Source organism: Phycodurus eques, chromosome 13, assembly GCF_024500275.1.
Source record: "Phycodurus eques isolate BA_2022a chromosome 13, UOR_Pequ_1.1, whole genome shotgun sequence".
Lineage (NCBI taxonomy): Eukaryota > Metazoa > Chordata > Actinopteri > Syngnathiformes > Syngnathidae > Phycodurus > Phycodurus eques.
The window spans coordinates 14,357,760-14,376,645 of NC_084537.1; the positions used below are offsets into that span (position 1 = coordinate 14,357,760).

Consider the following 18,886-nt stretch of genomic DNA (forward strand, 5'->3'; position numbering starts at 1 on the left):
GAAGGAAAACGACAATAGATTCAGTCAGACAGTTGTGTTTTGTTTGCATTTTCTCTGTTTGCAGCAAATAGTATGTTATCTTTTATGCAGTTTTACTTTTACTCCCTGCAGTGGATGTAAAAAGACCCTGTTCAAAAGCCAAGTTAATGAGATAAATAATTTCAAAACATTTTCCACCATAATGAGACATATAACCTGTATATGTCAATTAAAGGAAAATATACATAATCTTTTCAAGGGTGGAAGTAAAAATAAACAACTGAAATGTTGCACAAGTGTGCCCACCCTCTTGTAACTTGGATGTGGCTTTTTAGAATTAACCAATCACATTCAAACTCATGTTAAATGGGCGTCAGCACATTCCTGCCACCATTTAAAGTGCCTCTGATTCCCCACCCGATTTCAGATGTTCTAGTAGGCTTTTTCTGACATTTTGTTGCTTTCTAGTAAAAGGCAAAGGTTTTGTGCTTACACTCACTACTATTTCAAACTGTTCATAATTCACTCTGTCTTGTCTTTCCCCAGGTCCTGCTGAAGAAAAACAACCCCAAACCATGAAAATAATGATGAGCAGTGCTGTGTTTATTGAAAAAATATACAGTATATGTGGCAAATATGGCCAAAAGTTCAGCATTGTTTTTATCAGCCCATAACTCATTTTCCCATGTGCTGTGGAGATTTTTGTTATGGTTTGATAGTACATATTGCATATAATTGACAGTAAAAAAAAAAAAAAACTACTCTTTACTTTTTTTTTTTTTTTACTTTACTCTGCTTTTGTACTCAAGTACATTTCAGAGTCTATACTTTTTTCACTTTTCAGTAAAGGAGTTGAATCCGTACTTCTACTTTTACCGTAGTCTTTTTTTTTTTTTTTACACAAGTAGGTGTACTTTTAGTGTGAGTACTTTTGCCAACTCTGCTACTCGGGATCTGAACTTTCAATATGAGGCATGCAACACACAGAACAGAGAGTAAAGTCATGCAGAAATGACAAAACTGGCTATACTGCTCAACCGAGCCAAGAAGCTGGTTTGGATCATCAACCTGTCAAATATGGAAATAATGTAGTGTTAAATGCTCCAGGGTGGAAAACAACTATACTCTCGAGTTCACTTCTCAAGTCTCAATTGCATACACATGACTTGTACACCCCATGTGGTTCTTATTACTATTATTATTTGTTTACCTTTGGATGTTAAACTAATTTTTGTCATGGGCCACATTTTACAGTAGTTATGGTTTCCCTCAGAGGGCCGCTATGACAGTGAAATGATATTAGGAATGAGCTGGTTTGAAGGTATGCCACGGTTTTGAAATGTCACAGTTTCAAAACCGCTAAAACTTTCCATCAGCCATGTGAGCAGTTTTTTTGTTTTGTTTTGTTTTTTGAGTCGTCAGTGCAGGCAAATTGACACAACTCCTCCTACTCTCGTTCTTGGTCTGAGCAGTCAGCGAGCCTGATGACTTTTCCCATTGTCGAAAAAGATCGGCTATTTGGGGAATTTTTTGGCGGGTGCAGTTGTCGCTTGCTGTATCATGGTTCACTTTTTGCAGGCTCAGTACCTCACAGATTTTTTTTTTTATGTACTTATATTTCAGCTTATTTGCTACATCGCAGGATTTTGCTGTGTTTATTTTTTCACTTAGACGGTTACTGCTGATTGACATAATAAGCACGAGGGCTTTAGGGAGGGAAAGAGGGCTTTAAAGACAGAACATCCAATGTTTGGAATTATTTCACACGTAATAAAAAAAAAAAGCTAAAGTGCAATGTGCCTATTGTAAAGTGCAATTGGCTTTAGTTAAACAACTGCACGTGTGTTAAACATCGAATATAGCTTACCATCGCTAGTTAGAACCACCTGTAATCCATGACAGGTGGTTTGGATAGAGGGAGGATTGAAACAGCCGCTGGTGCTCTTTCAATCGCTTTATTTAGCAAATGATAACAAAATGCAGTAAAGATAAGCTTATTCTTAGCTGACCTGCCGACAGCCTCAACTAACGCCATCACTCTGCACACAAAGTGGCTAACGCTAAAGCCACTAAACAGCCAGCCATCTTCATTTATCATCCTTTATTTATCCAGCAGTTATCCCGTTGAGATACAAAATGTCATCTTCCACAAAGTCCTGGCCAAGACGACACACAGGAAGTTTTCAACTTAAAAAACAGGACATACATACAGTGATATAGTACATGAAACACACACACGCGCGCACACACACACACACACACACACACACACACACACACACACAAAATGGGCTTCCAAAAGGTGACCCCGAGAGGGGGCAGTACGTCCAGTACGATATTACATTTACAAGAACGCCACCCATCATCACTCTTCAACAAATTCAAGGTAATGTTAACATATAACGCTGTCTTGAAATGAACATTTGCAACAAGCTACAAGAGTAAGCGTGTCTAAAAATGGTGAAATAAACACTATAGACTGTCTAGCGAGGCAGATAACTAGCTTGGCTAACATTAGTTTGTTTCCGCTCTGATGTCACGTCACAAAGTGGAGAAGACCAAAAAAGGAGCTACTAATTTTTTACTGTTGTTCTACATTTTTATTTTATTTAGAAAAATTCAGTGGTTTATTTTCTTTTTACATTTACCTCATCATATTATTACAAACACACAACAAATTGATGGATAAGTAGTTTTGAAATCTGAAGTCAAGCAAAAATAATTACTGCAACTATTCAATTTATTTTAAAAAGCGGTTTGATAAACAAAAAATATATATAATTCTCAACATTATTAAAAATGAAGACAATTTGCAATTTTGGCAGAGATTTTAGCAAGAAACATGAAGTAGATGTACATGATTTGCTTTAGTGGACCACTTTAGGGGCGGGCCGGATCTGGCTCCTTGTATTCATAACACACAAAGAACGTTGTCAGAAACCAAATTTCCAAAGCGAACGAGTATGTGTATTATGTTATGGTGTCAAATAAAGTGAACTCAGACCTCAGTGGGACAGGTAGTCAGCCAACACAAAATGCACTTATATTGCACATTCAGTGGACAGAGGCTCTCTCTGGTCCACTTCAGGTCTCAAGGAACCTTGGGAAATGTAATAGCAATACAAGGTGAAGTGATTGGACAGATTGTGTTTTTACTTTGCTTTGCTTTTTAAATTAGTTCATTTGGAATGTTCACCTACGCAGTAAGTCTCCATGTCACCAATATTTTCCATCAATCATTAATTTGAGGACATCATTTTGACATGGCAAAAACACTGCATTTATGCATACACGGGCTCACTCTGTATAGACCTGGCCTGGGGACTGGGAGTTGGCCAGTTTACGACACCCAAAAGTACCCAAAATATTAAAAGTATTTGCTGGAGAGGTGCCAATTAGCCTCGGGAAAGGCGCCAACCTCAACACAACTGCTTTGGGGCGCACGTTATTTGTGCAGCCACCTCAGTCTCTCACCTGAAGCTTATCCATTGGTTGCCATTTGTGTGCGCAGTTTGTGTAGGTAAGGAAAACGCTGTAACAGAGTGCAACCTTGGATTCCCCAATAAGGGATATTGTAAAGGGATTATTATTCTTAATATGCAGTATGTTTTAAACAAGTGACCTTCTCTTCTTGGCCTCCTAACACACAGCTGTGTAAACACACATTGATCTTATATACGTTCTCAAACTTTTTACAGAAAGTACCATCTAAAAAACTATTCAGCTAAGTACCACCATCATGACCAACATTAAGTTACAGTAGCTTAGTAGGTTCCAAAGTGTTCATCAAAAACGTGGCAGCGGTCTTACTTCTAAAAAGTACGCCTGTTCTGCCCATGATAGTTCATGCACCTTTGAAGTGATTCATGTGTCATGTGTTGTTGGTTTTATATTAGTAGATCTCTCCAATGCTGAAAGAGCCACACTGTCCTTTTTTCAAAAAGTGAGAGACATTTTTTTTTTTAGACACGCATAGTAAAGGCACTCCTTACTGACAGAGCAAATGGTGGTGGCCCATTGAAATACACTTTTTATAACGGTCAAGACAAAGCTCATCCTGGCACTTCAGCTCACAGATCCCTCTGGTGTATTGCGACAACATAATGCGGCTCTCTCCAGTCTCAACTATAAAGACAGCTTGAGCAACGAAGAAGAACCATTTGTTAAAGAACCCCAAAAAGGAACTCTGAAGACATACATTGTGCCAGTTTTCATGGAAAAGGCATATTAAGCAATAGGAGAAAAATCCTATACTGTTATAAAAATTTTTTTTATGAGCATCTAAGGAAAACATGTTGCAAATCATGAAACTTCATTTTGGAAACCTAACGGTAAAGACATTTTGGCATTAAAAGTTTGATAAAAATATTATTTCAGAATATTATTTTTTCTTAGAAACAATTATGACCTTTTGATGAATAACCACTGCCAATAATTCAAATACTCATATGCTGAAAAATGTATTGATTTTCAAAGAGAAAGTCAATGAGCCATGTCTGTTATTGATCAAATTATATGAAATTGACCAATATAGGGCTGAGGTACAGGAGAAACAGCAAGTAGCCAACCAACAGTGGTCACTACTTGCCCACTTGTGCTTGTGTCTTCATCATTCATCAATGTGGTCCCTTCAGAATATAATGACTGCGGAGCACTACGGCCCCATAGAACACTCAAATCTAACGTGTCATTGTAGTAGGCTTATAATGATTCACTTTCCTCATCTTCCTTACAGCTAGCGTACTGTATTTTGTTGTCTTCTCTTCCTATATTATATATATTTTCACTGTCTCTCCTTTTTGTTTTTTCTGTCACTCCCCTTTAAAACTTTGTTCTGTCCGACTGAAATTTTCCATAAACAATCATCAGAATACAAAGAACTACAGGGGCAGCTTAAAAACTCCACTGTGGTACAGTAAAACCTTTCCGGCATAAAAGGGATACAGATCCTCCTTTCTGCTTGAACTAACAGCCGAACAGGACAAAAAAAAAAAAAAAAAAAAAAAAAAAAAAAAAAGAATGTAATGACTGTGAGTATTGTATAATCTTTGTGTGACCATATGAGAAATGCGTGTCGTTCAATTACATTGGACGATGTTTGCGGCTAAAATATGCTGGAGTAGCACCAAGTGCCCGTTGGATATTAATCACGTGAAAATATTGGAATGGCAACTTTCTTGTCTTCTCTTTTATCCACTTTTCTGTTATAGTTTCACAGCAACTCATTGTCAACTTGTGAAATTTAATTAAGGTTAAGGACGTTCATCTTTCCTGGTTCATGAAAAGGAGTTTGACTGACTGTCTCATAATGGTTAACGCTTGGAAGCACAACAAATTGAGAGGGCAGTACAGTGAAAAGTCATCCCATCAGAAGGACACACGCTACAGTTATGGAGACCTACGGACCAGGAAAAGCACTGTCAGTGTATAAAATAAGGCTTCAAAAGGGTGAAAAATCAAGTGATTCTCTCCCTTCAAAGGCTGAGATACTACTACTACAGTGTGAGGGTGGCCAGCGCTCTCGAACAGGTGGGGGTTATGTGTTTGAGTGCTTTGTCCGCTTCATTCTGCCATCCTAAGCTTTTCTTTAGATGATGCTGTGTCATCAGGTCTGATTGTCTCGCTCCTCTCATCCCACCGCTCCATCTCCTGAGGCCATGCAGTGACTTATTGACCCACGGCTCACTATTACCCCAATCAATTTGGATGAAATCAATGTTTTATCAAGGTAATGATAAACTGCTCTGCTCTTGATCCTCTTTTTGGCCCCTTAACTTTATCAGTGATAAAAATCAAATGAAGGACAATTAGCTCTCGTCTCACCCTTTTATGGATGTGACACATTCAAAGGTACATCTCAAAGCCACACCAACCCTTGTTAAAGAAGATTATTTAGTTTTTGGTAGACTGCCTGGTAGCATCACATTCCCACCGTTACTTGTGTCACATTGCTATGTGGCTACATGTTAGCATTACTGATGTCACATGTTTCCACCATTAATGTGACCTACAACCTCTACAACTCAACTGAATTTAAAAAAAGATATTTTCCAGAGACCAATACAAATAACTGGAATGACAACTGAAATAATGGGTTTGCACAAGCGTGGACATTTTCAGAATTAACCAATCACATGTTAAATGGGAATCAGCACACACCTGCCACCATTTAAAGTGGCTCTGACTAACCCCAAATAAAGTTGAGATGTTTTAATAGGCTTTTCCTGACTTTTTTTTTGCTCATATGCAGAAGCCAGAAGGTTTGGTGCTAACAATGCTGCCATTCTTGTCATGGTCTGTGTTTTAGTTTAGATTCTATTTAGTTTTGTTTCATGTCCTGTCTTGCTCTTTAGTTTTGTCACATTTCATAGTGGTCAGGATATCGTTGCCACTTTTCTTTGTTACTTTGAATTAAGATTTTTGGACTTTGTTAATTTAGCGTTTGCTCTATGATCGTTGTTTTTCCTTTTTGATGGTTAAATTGAAAGTTCCTTTTTTGGAGATTCCTGCACTCCTGCTTTGTCTACCTACTTCCCTGCACTTGGGTCTGCCACTTTTTGTCTCGCCTCCAAGCAAACACCAGAACAGACCCACCCATGATAGAATGAACCAACACAGACTGAAAGAAAGCAGGGAACTAAATACAAGCAAACCTGGACAAGACGAGTGGTCGGAGGGAGATGACTGGTGGACACAAGGGACTGGGCTGACGAGAAAAGGTGGAAACAAAAACCTAATGAGCAAGACAAGACATCATGAGACACAGGAAACATGAAACAAAACTAAATATAATCTAAACTAAAACACAGACCATGACAATTTTGAACTGTTAATAATTTCATCCATGTTTTTTAAGGCCCTAGCTCACTGATACTTTGGGGTTTTCTCCAGCTGGAACTGGGGCCTTACACAAGGTGGAAAGAATTATAAACAGTTCAAAATGGCAGTCAGTGTTAACACAAGACCATTAGGTTTTGATAGACAAAAAAAGAAAAAAAAAACGGGAAAAGCTGACGAGAACATCTGAAATTTATTTGGGGTTAATCAGAGGCACTTTAAATATATGGTGGCAGGTGTTTGCAGACTCACATTAAACATGAGTTTGAATGTGACTGGTTAATTCTGAACACAGCCACAGAAGAGGGTGTGTATAAATGACAAGTTTTAGTTAAATTAGTTACTAGACTTCTTGTTGGACAACATATTTGATAACGCTTCAAAGATTTCACACTCTAAGATTCCACAGGTTTCTTGTAAAAAGAATGCTCCTGGACAGAAAAGATGGTCTCTAAGGTGATTAACTTCATGACTTTGAAAACATGAGACATTTCATCACAAAAGGAATTAAACTGTTGACTAAACTAATTGCTTTGGTAATGACCTCCCTGAAATGTGACTGTTTGTATCCCATGGTGGACACAATAACAGGAAGAACTGGAAATGTAACATTACAATTTCAGTGCAGTAAACATACAACATAGAAGAAAGTTGCAGAGATGGCGAAAGCTCTCGCCCAAAAAAAAAAAAAAAAAAGACCTTGGTAAAAGTAGAACTACTGAGTCAACTCTTGTACTTCTGTAAAAGTAACAAAGACCAGACTCTGAAATGTACTGAAGTATAAGTAAAAGTAGTTTACGGTTATACCAGTTTTGATAACTTGGTACAATGAAAGAAAATGCACACAAAGTAGTTTCCTTTTATTAACTTACATAGTGCTTGTACTGAGAAGAAAGAAAATAAAATCCCCTCACATATTGCATGTTGAAGAGTTAACTAGCTTTGATCCAACTTTTATGCAATCAAAACAATGTGTTCCCATAGCTTTGCTAAAGTTATCTAATAATATCAAACCACTCTCTAGAAATTGTCGCTAACTTTGCCTCGCTCTGTTTTTGTCTAATGTTGTTATCATCCGTAGAGTTTAAAAAAAGTAACAGCATATTTGGACAAAGTAAGGAGTATATATACACGTTTTCAAATGCAGGGATAAAAGTTAAAAAAATAATCAGAAAAAATACAGTACTCAAGTGAATTACACATACCTGAAAAATCAGTTTAATACAGTGACGTAGTAGTATTTATACTTAGCATTCTCAAACATGACCTATTTACCAAGTATGACATAGATGTTTGAGCGTTTGAAAAGGTTGACTCAAAGTTACACTTTTGAACTTTGAAACAGTTTTACTTTTATAAAATGGAACATTCACTTAATGTTTTTTTTTTTCTTATGAAGCGATATTGTCTAAATTGTGCACATTTGTCATTAGGTCAACATGGTATCATGTTTTCCACATGCTGTACACATACACTTGTGTAAAAAAGTGTTTGCCCCCTTCCTGATTTCTCATTTCCCCCCCATCAAACAGATTGAAACGAGTCGTTTTTTTTGTTTTTTTTGCTCAGCAGTGGTTTTCGTCTTGGAATTCTGCCATGCAGACCATTTTTGCCCAGTCTCTTTCCTATGGTGGAGTCATGAACACTGACCTTAACTGAGGTAAGTGAGGCCTGCAGTTATTTGAATGTTGTTGTAGGGTCGTTTGTGTCCTCTTGGATGAGTTGTCGCTGCGCCCTTTGGGAAATTTTGGTCGGCCGGCCAGTCCTAGGAAGGTTCATCACTGTTCTATGTTTTCGCCATTTGTGATGACAGCTGGGATAGGCTCCAGCACACCCGCGACCCTCGTGAGGAGGAGCGGCTCAGAAAATGGACGGATGGGTGTATAATGGCTCTCACTGTGGTTCCCTGGAGTCCCAAAGTTTTAGAAATGGTTTTATAACCTTTTCCACACTGATAGGTCTCAATTACTTTGTTTCTCATTTGTTTCTGAATTTCTTTCGATCTCAGCATGATGTTTGTTTTGAGGATCTTTTGGTCTACTTCACTTTGTCAGGCAGGTCCTATTTAAGTGATTTCTTGATTGACAACAGGTGTGGCAGTATCAGGCCTGGGTGTGTCTAGAGAAATGAAACACAGGTATGATAAACAGTTGTTGTTGTATGTTTTAACAGGGGGGACAATCACTTTTTCACACCAGGCCATGTTGGTTTGGATTTTTCTCCTGTAATAGTACAAACATTTATTTAAAAATGCATTTTGTGTTGTTTTTGACGAATATTTAAATTTGTTTGATGATGGGAAACATTTAAGTATGACAAACATGCAAAAAAAACAAAAACATCCTTTATGTAGTTACATCTCATCATGTTTTGTTATCGGTTACTTATTTGTGTAAAGAAAAAAAAATGTGGTTAATTCCAAAATAATGACCTATGGTTTTAATCCATTGCATGCATTCTATCAAAATTAAGAAAAGTTGTCAAATGTAATTAGTTATATTACTTTGAGAAATTAATTGAAATAGTTAAGACTACTATTAGATTTTCAATAGGGTGAATTGTAATTGTAACCAAATGCTCTTTCAAAGTAATCTTTCCAAGACTGTCCAAATGTAGCAGGTTCAAATTTGCTTCCGTTTTTATTTCAAATGCACATTTATGCCAAGAGGTGGTGCTGTAGTACAGCTGTGGATCCGCTAATGCAGTTGTTCTCCAACATCTTACATCAAGCACTTAGCACTCCAAGTACCACCACCATGACAACATTAAAATACAGTCGCGTAATAGGCTCATGTGTTCATGAAAACCGAGACAGAGGTTTTATTCCTTAAGTGTATTTAAATACTGTAATTATGTAGGTGAAATTTGAAAATTAACACTGCACTTAAATGTAGGAAAATAATAGTGTTGATAGCATGGCTTCACCAAACCTTAGCCTTGGGGAACAGGACAAAAGGTGTTAAGCTTTTTTTTTTTTTTTAGGAGGAACACTTAGCAGTGAGTAGGCTGTTTTAAGAGAAATCCTGTGTTCAAACCTTGTGTCCAAATGACATTCCTCTTCGCAATGTTGTATCACCATTTTGTTAGGTGTTGTTCTCCGAGGAGCAAGCACATGAGTGTGCGTTCACGTCTCTGTGTGAGGAAACAACATAATGCAAAGTACATTAATTGTATATGTGTGATGAGGCCGATTTTTGTTTATATGACACAACTCAATTATTTTCATTTTGGCAGAGTTATTTTTTTTCTTAGCTTCATTACACTGTCTTTTATTTTATTGAGTCAACAACCTGGACATTGACTGAATTTAATTTTAAAAAGTTCATGCATTAATAACACTAACTGTATTGAGCCACAGAGTCAGCAAATGTATACAGCGGTACCTCGACTAATGAGTGACCCGATTTATGAATTTTTCAAGATAGGAGCTATCGCCTAGCCAATTTTTCTGCCTTGAGTTGCAAGCTAACATTTGAGTTACAAACACAACATGATGGCTGCCGACTTCACAACAAGCAGCGGTGAACAATTATTCAAAAAAGAGGCAAAGTCACACAAAATGCAAAACTCCATAGACATCCTAACAGAACTAGGATTGATGTTGTTGTAGTTATAACCTTTTAAACGACAGCTATTTAAACACAAGTGGTGCAGCAACACATGTGGACAGACAATATAACAATACTCACAGGCATATATTCTTTTTCCTCTGCGAAAAATTATTGTATGTATTTGTGAAACTCATCTTCGTGTATCATACACGTTTGTATTATACTGCACCCTGGTGACTAAGGTACACACATGTTGCACAAACTTTAATTCTTTACATTCTATTTAATGATGTTATTATTTTTTATAAAGTAAAATACTGTAGAATGTTACTTTTCCTATTAAACAAAACACTCCAAGTTTTGTTGATGTTTTTTTTGGGAGGACTGGAACAGATTCATGGCATTTCCATCCATTTCAGTGGGGAAAGATGACTCAAGATGCAAGTGTTTTGAGTTGTGAGCGAGGTCACAGAATGAATTAAACTCGTATATCAAGGCACAGCTGTTTACATCAGTGGTTAATCTCGGTCTGGTGCCTTTAACACAAGGATAAAATGTAGACAACGAAAAGTGGGGATTTATGGGGTTAAGGGGGTGAGCTGGGAATTTAAAACGACATTAAACGGTGGCTTTTCTGTCCTAATGACCGCCGGCAGCAACATGACGGCGTCAACTTAATCCTCATTAAGCGCCGTAACAACGAATGCAGGAAGAGGCTGCTGCAGTCACGATGAACAGCGGCTCACTATTTGGCAGGAAACGGCTCCTCTTGGCTGCGTCCAAGAAAGCCTCAAGCGTCCCAGAAGTTCAAACTCATGACGAACAGTCTCCACCCTCTGGTGACGTGCGGCTTCTGTGCTGTTGTCGATGAGATAAAAGGGCAAGAGACATGATGATGACCAGATCGTGTTATCTGAAATATGTCACATTTATAATACTCGTAGAATGATTTGACGTAGACGTTTGATAGTCCATGGGCTTCATATTAGAAGGGACCTGTAAAATAATTAAATATTTAAGTAATAAGAGCAATAATAAAATATTCATTTATTAGTGCTACTATTTAAGATAAAATGAGATGAGATAAGATATGATATATAACATAGGACAATCCTTTCATGATCCCCAGAGGGGAAATTCGAGTGTGACAGCAGCACACAGATTGTCTCAAGAATAAAAATAACAATAATAGTACAAAAATAGAATCAATATAAATACATAATAAGAAACCGCTACATACAGTGACCTTTTTGAATGTTTAAATGGCATGGGATTTTTATCATAACATTATTATCATTAATACTAATATTGATTAACCCTTATAGGCCTTGATCTGTTCTAATACCATTTCAGCTTGCTCATGGCCATTTTTGTCGAAAGAGTTTTCCTTTTTTTTTGTTTTTTTTGTTTTTGTACTGTTACTGCACTAAAGTGTTTAACGAAATAATTTCTGCTCATTACTCTAAAATATCAATAAATTTTATTTGTTTAGACCTCTTTTTTTTTTGCCCCATTTGCAGAAGATCAGATCATCAGATCATTTAGTCTCTACCATGAAGCGCATTGCTGTTTCAATTACATTTTCAACAACATTACTCATACTGTACATGTTTTTGTCATTTGTGTTAGTGCAGGCTTGAAGCCCATACATGGAGGAATAAACACTGCTGTGTCATCACAGTCTCCGGTGCTACCCCCCCCCCCCCCTCCCCATTAATTTTCTCAACAAAATAAGGCAGTTGCAGTTTTTTTATGTGCATACCACACAATACAATAATCTTGAAAGTCCTGAAGTATTTTATTTACTTCACCGGTTGTCCTGCTTTGTCATATAGCAACACTAGAATCCCCTGCAACACTTGACACAAGAACTATGGTTCAAAGGTCATATCGAGTGAATTGATTATACAGGTATTATACAGTGTATTCGAGGAGGCAGCAGAATACCATGGGGTCATGCAGGAGACACAACTGAAACACGCTCTGGTCTTCCTGAAGCTTATATCAGGTCTGTTGAGTAAAAAGTATCCCAGTTAGTATTACATCTGCAGTAATAGCACTGGCAAAATACACCTCTCTGAGCCTTATATTACAAGATTACACCAATATTTTCCCCGTCTCAGATACTGTACCTATTACCTAAGCCATGCACAGTACAGTTCATCAACCACTGCATTCTATACAATCACAATGATGTATGTACATTTACTGTGTATTCTATTGTGTACTGTACCTCTGAAATTGTTAATAAAATCAATGCATACTGTATTTTAGTTGTGGTTTATGGCTTTGTTGTGACTGACTGTATATCATAGTGCTTTTTTAGGGGCTCATGTATAGAAGCTACAGTAACTACAGAGGTCAACACCTGACCACAATTTACCTCAGTTTAAAATTGAGTTACAGACTTACATTTTGTTGTTTAGCTACCTGTTTTTAACTTGAATGGTATCGTTAACTCATTTTTTTTTTTTTACAACCACAACAGACCCCCCCCCCCCCCCAATTTTTTTTTAATGGTAAACAAAAGCATTTTCATTATATTTTACCACTATTTGATCTCGAAAGTGCACATTAAAACGTGCATGGTAAATGTACATTTTCCACCCGTCCATGTATTAAATTGTTCCAGTGCTCTTACATGAACCATTTAAGTGGTAAAAAGATGTGGAACAATCTGTAATTGTATGTTTTAACCGAGCACATAAAGGAGTGGGACCGTCTTGCGCAGGTGGCAATTCACTAAAAAAGACCGGAAGAAATTACGCAACCTACAAGTTTACCATAAGCGATCTGGAGTACGTAAATTGCGTAAATTGGCCGCGGTGGTTTCATTGATAACAGCAAGGGGGAACACAGGGCGGTTACGACGTTGTTGTTTTTGCGATAAAACCCGACAAAAAAGCAACATCGTTACGCTATAGCTACATTGGTTTCAACTAAGAAAGGCAAAACTAATTTAAAAGGACATTGTCACACTTCATTACATAGCGCATAAAGGAAAATGGCTCTCAGGAGGATTACTCAAGAAACATTTGATGATGCAGTGAGGGAAAACATCGATGAGTTTGACATGGATCCTGGCGAGGCTTTAAGGGAAGCTGTGGAGCAGTTTCAGTCTCAAGGTATTGTTGCCAGAATACAGTAAACATCAAATTACTGATTTGTTTATAGGTGTCTCGCATGCACAATTTGCTGAGTCATGACAAAATGGATTGTTTTAAACAATGCTTAGATTAATTTATATTGTGAGGTTCTTAAATAACGTATAGTAAGCCTATAGTTTCCTATTATCTATGTGATCACTTGATACTGGCAGTGTAATCCGTCCCAGATAACTGATGTATACATGCAGGTGTGGACCTCAGTTGTATTGTAAAAGCTGTACCTGCTGCGCCATCTGATGACAAACAACAGGAGCAAACGCATGAGATCTTACAGGTACGTCTTCTATGAACTACTAATGGACAATGTAGTGTCTGCTACCTCTTATGTCATGTTTCTTTCACCTGCAGGCCCTGGAGTCCCTCTGTATTGCACAAGACTCTCCTGACTCTACAAAAGTTGCGGTTGATATAAAATGTTTTGCTGAGCAGTGTTCACTTGGATTCGCTCAAAGGTACCTGGCGGCCCAGAAAGGCGCATATCCAATCATCCTCTCCTACTGCCAAAAGAGCTTGGGAGAGCAGGAAGCCTTGTTGGCCGCTCTGTCCGCTTTGGCTGCACTGACCGATGGACAGCCAGACTTGTTAGATGCAGACGGCAAGCACTTTGTCTTGGATGTCCTCGAAAGGTACCAGGCCGATTCTTCTGTTACACTAGCTGCCATCTCCACTGTGCGTCACTGTTGTTTGAAACACGAACAGAACAGACAGGATTTGGTCAAAGCGTGCGTCCTGCCTCTACTGACTAACGCCATTAAACAGCACGGCGGATGTGCCGAGGTGGTCAAGGAAGCCTCTGGAGCTCTCAGGGTTATGACTTTTGATGACGATGTCCGGGTTACGTTCGGGCAAGCTCATGAGCATGCAAAGATGATTGTTCTTCAGCACAATGGCCTGAAGGTCTTGATTGAGTCTGCAAAAGGTGAGACCAGATGATCAGTACAGTGTAACCTACAGTGTCCACAATCCAATAAGGCATGCAGGCTGGCCTCTGGAGTTCCACCCAGTTTCTCCATTGGAAATAATGGACATTTAATCAACCTATTCCGAGGTCAAGTGCTCACTGTCTGAACCTTTATTAACTGGCATGTACATTGTTTGGATGTTTGAAATTTAACATTCTTCACTGACATAGAGTGCAAGTGCAAAAATAAGATGTTTATCAAAATGATAAAACTAGGGCTCAAACAAATCACAATTAATTGAATTCAAAAATAGTCAATGTAGAATCTCATCTGCCTCAAAGCTCTATGTGATCATTTTTCCAGATGGACTAATATTACCAAATTTACCACAGACTTACACACCTCTCAGTTTAGAAATAAGTTAGCACGATGACAGCGAGTCAGGAGGGGAGGATGAGTAAAAGACAGCATCCAAAGTTTGGGATAGTTTAACAATTCAAAAAGAAGATGAAGTGCAATTTCTACTGCAAATTGGTACTAATTAACATACCACACCAGCACATCTACAACCTCCAACACAAGATTAGTTAATTTTAATATAGCCAACTACTGCTAGTATTACAATGCCCCCACAAATGGTCAACGATTGACATAGCTGCCAGTGCACTTTCAATTGCTTCATTGAACAAACGGTAACAACCAACAGTACACGCCCCTTTGCTGACTCCCACATCACTCACCAAGCCAGACCCTTCCTTTTAAAGGCTCACACACTCAGCCCCAGATATTATAGTGTAGAATGTGAGGATGGCGTCTCCAAGTGGACAACAATAACACTTCATGTGCACATTTTATTGTTTAATAATGCAGTCATTTTTTAATCCGATAACTCTATTAATATTTAGATTAATCTATTCTAAAATATTCAGTAGTTGCACCCCTAATTATGATGGTGTAATTCTTCGTCTTTGAAGAGATGTCTGTGTGACATAGATGGTAAAATGTTTCTAAGTCATATTTTGGATGTCTTAATGTAATTTCTGCATGTCTATCTACCCTCAGTTCACAATGACAATACCTCTGTTTTGAGTGATCTGTGCGCGACCTTGTCCCGTTTGGCCGTAAGAAACGAGTTCTGCCAAGACATTTGTGACCTGGGTGGATTGAAGCTCATGATGACATTGCTTGCAGACAACTATGAGTCAGCGGTACTTGAAACACAGGCTATAAATGTCCGTAACCCATGTACATAGTCACCGGGCTGTTTTTTTTGCCATCCAGGAGTTGGTGCGGCAGATCCTAAGTGCAATACGAGCCGTTGCTGGAAATGATGACGTGAAAGATGCTGTTGTTAAAGCGGGTGGAGTGCAGCTCATTGTCATCGCCTTGAACAGACACATGACAATATCTGCTGTAAGCCATCGCTATCAATATTAAGTGTCACTTTGGAATATAGAAAGAAAGTAATTACGTTAATCTAGTAAACACATGTTATATCCTTGTTATTCAGGTGTGTGAGCAGGGCTGTGTATGCCTTTCTGTCCTTGCTTTACGAAAACCTAACAACTGCAAGGTCATCATGGAGGAAGGAGGAGCTTTAGCAGCTGTGCAGGCTATGAAGGCTCATCCTGGTGTTGTTAATGTCCAGGTAAGCTAACCACTTATCCACCTATTTTGTATTTGACCACCACTTGTGGTCAAATACAAGTTGAATATAGGTATATGATTACTGTGACTATGCCTAATGATGTCATTTTTAAACGTTTTGGGAAGACAAAACAAATTTAAGAACAAGAAGAGTTCAGTTGCCTCGATTTAACCTTTGCGGATTACCATAATCTGGATGCATAAATATCTCCACAGAGATGAAGAAAAAAATATTTTTTTAGCAAGCACATTAATATTTTTGATGTTACTCTGACAGTAAGTTAAAACATTACTTGGACAATTATGCTATGAGGCTAACATCCATCCATCCATCCATCCATGCTGCTTATTGTCACTAGGGTCGCGGGCGTGCTTGCGCCTATCTCAGCTCACTATGGGCCAGAGGCGGGGTACACCCTGAATTTGTCGGAAGCCAATCGCAGGGCACACATAGACAAACAACCATTTGCACTTTCATTCATACCGACGGGTAATTTAGAGTCTTCAGTTAACCTTCCATGCAAGTTTTTGGAATGTGGGAGGAAACTGCTGTACCCAGGGAAAACCCAGGCAGACACAGGGAGAACATGCAAACGGCAAAGGTAAGGCCGGATTTGACCCCAGGTCTTCAGAACTGTGAGGCAGAGCTATGAGACTAACAAGATGTTAAAAATCGTTTTGTCTGTAGCCTGCTTTATAGGTCAGATTTCTGCAGGATCTGTGTGTAAAAGACTCGAACATCTTGTTTTGTACCTCACATAAACAGAAACAGGCATGCATGCTGCTGAGAAACCTGGTGTCACATCAGCCCAACTACAGCCAACCAATTCTGGAGATGGGAGTGGAGGCCCTCATATCGCAAGCGCTACGGACCCATCAAGACTGCGGCGATGCTGCCAAAGCGGCCCTGAGGGATCTGGGCTGCCAGGTAGAGCTACGAGAGCTGTGGACCGGCAAACGTGGTGGCATCACCAACTGAAGCTGGAGGAGAGTGGCAATGAAAGTTTTTTTTTATGGTGAGGTTATGCTGAAATGTTTTCTGTGAAACAAAATGCAATCTGAGGGAATGAGATGCATATGCTGATGAGAATGCTGTGTCAGCATTATGTTTTGGGGGGGGGCGAAGACTGTTGATAAGTGTTACAAGGAATGTTCCTTTTCAGATTCCTCTATTGGGTTCATATTTGATCCTTGAGATAGTAATAAGGTGGCTTACTTCAATTTCGAAGTTGCCAAAGGTCATACATGTGAAAATACATGTCATGCTGACTGTATTTTAATTTCACCAAACAATTCTGTAATCAATTCAGTGTAGGCTTAGTCTGAAAAGGCCATGATAGTCTTTTGCATGTTTTATTTTCACTTGATATTTGTTTAAAATAATTATTTTTTTCGGTATTATACACTGATGCAAGGCACATGAATTTTCCACCACACAGATTACATAGTTTTTAAACACTCTTCTAGGCTAATGTTTCCCAACCTTTATTGAGCCAAGGGACATATTTTACTGTAGAAAAATCTCACGGCACACCAAACAAAAGTGTCACAAAAAGTATATTCACTGAAATAAGGATAATCTGGGGTTGGTTAGCACATCTGCCTCACAGTTTTGAGGACCAGGGTTCAAATCCGTGCCCCGCCTGTGTGGAGTTTGCATGTTCTCCCCGTGCCTGTGTGGATTTTCTCCGGTCACTCCAACATCCCAAAAACATGCATGGTAGGTTGATTGGAGACTCTAAATTGCCCTTAGGTGTGACTCTGTGTGCAAATGGTTGTTTGTTTCTGTGTGCCCTGCGATTGGCTGGCAACCAGTTCAGGGGTGTACCCCGCCTCTCACCCCAAGGTTGTTGGGATTGGCCCCAGCACGCCTGCGACCCTAGTGAGGATAAGCGGAACGGAAGATGAATGAATGGTGTCAATGTACTCACAAATTAACCCAATGTGAAATCTGGTTCCGTTTAGTTGAACACAAAGCTATTTTTCTGTTCTATAAATGGTAACAGATAGATACGTAGATTAATTGTACCTTCTCCCATCTACTGGAATAAATTTTTTATGCATGTCACTATGTTGCTGGCATAGATAAATGAACAAAGCTACATTATTTGTTGTAAATAAATAATTTTTGGACCATTGATTCAGCACAGTGGTAGGGAATCACTACACTAGGTTTATAATAAGTGATTGATAATTTAATCTTTTAATTATTAATTTTGATGCTTTAATGGTTTGATATAAGTCTTCTGTCAAAATTCATTTATATGAATGTTCCTGTACTTTCAGTCTCTTATTTGTGGATGGAGTTTGCTTGATGCCTTGGAAATGTGATGTGTAAGAGAAAGTGAATAAACTCAACCAAATGTACAAACCTGTAAAACTTTTAAGTGTTTGAGATCAAACTTTGAAATATTACACTGAAGTAGGATGTGCCCCATGAAATCCTACATTTGTTTCTAAATACATCATATTTGTTTGAAAATAATTGCTGAAAACATGCAAATACTCTATGCAGTATTGAACTTGTGGAGCTGCTCTATAACGTTAAACTGTTTTTCACCCTTTTCAGTTTTCCTGATTATTTTGGGCTCGCTAAAAATGTGCCCAGTGACACGCTTGGCTTTCTGGCACGAGTTGCCCCTCGCCCACTATTTTAAAACTTGAGTGCCTTGGTTAACATTAGTGGTTATCCGGCACAATTGTGAGTTACTTCCAGTGGTTACTACTAGGCCCATTTCTACCGCCTCAGGGTGCAGTTAGCTCGCGAGCTACCTGGTGGATACCGTGGAAAGCCCTTTGACCT

At 38.6% G+C, this 18,886-nt stretch overlaps 1 protein-coding gene across 1 annotated transcript; it reads left to right on the forward strand.

The window, feature by feature from the left end:
* Positions 1–13,193: 13,193 nt before the first annotated feature.
* Positions 13,194–18,452, forward strand: armc6 (armadillo repeat containing 6). Its single transcript, XM_061694053.1, has 7 exons — positions 13,194–13,492; positions 13,723–13,808; positions 13,883–14,453; positions 15,499–15,644; positions 15,718–15,849; positions 15,947–16,084; positions 16,850–18,452. Exons 1-7 carry the CDS (start codon positions 13,372–13,374, stop codon positions 17,060–17,062), a joined length of 1,407 nt encoding a protein of 468 aa, XP_061550037.1. The 5' UTR covers positions 13,194–13,371; the 3' UTR covers positions 17,063–18,452.
* The last annotated feature ends 434 nt before the right edge of the window (positions 18,453–18,886 follow it).

What these genes read in the sequence shown, in the direction of transcription:
- armc6 (XM_061694053.1), top strand. Translation starts at nt 13,372, where the DNA reads ATGGCTCTCAGGAGGATTACTCAAGAAACATTTGATGATGCAGTGAGG. An exon ending in GGAGCAGTTTCAGTCTCAAG is followed by an intron (nt 13,493 to 13,722) that starts GTATTGTTGCCA and finishes GTATACATGCAG; the next exon opens with GTGTGGACCTCAGTTGTATT. An exon ending in CTTGATTGAGTCTGCAAAAG is followed by an intron (nt 14,454 to 15,498) that starts GTGAGACCAGAT and finishes ATCTACCCTCAG; the next exon opens with TTCACAATGACAATACCTCT.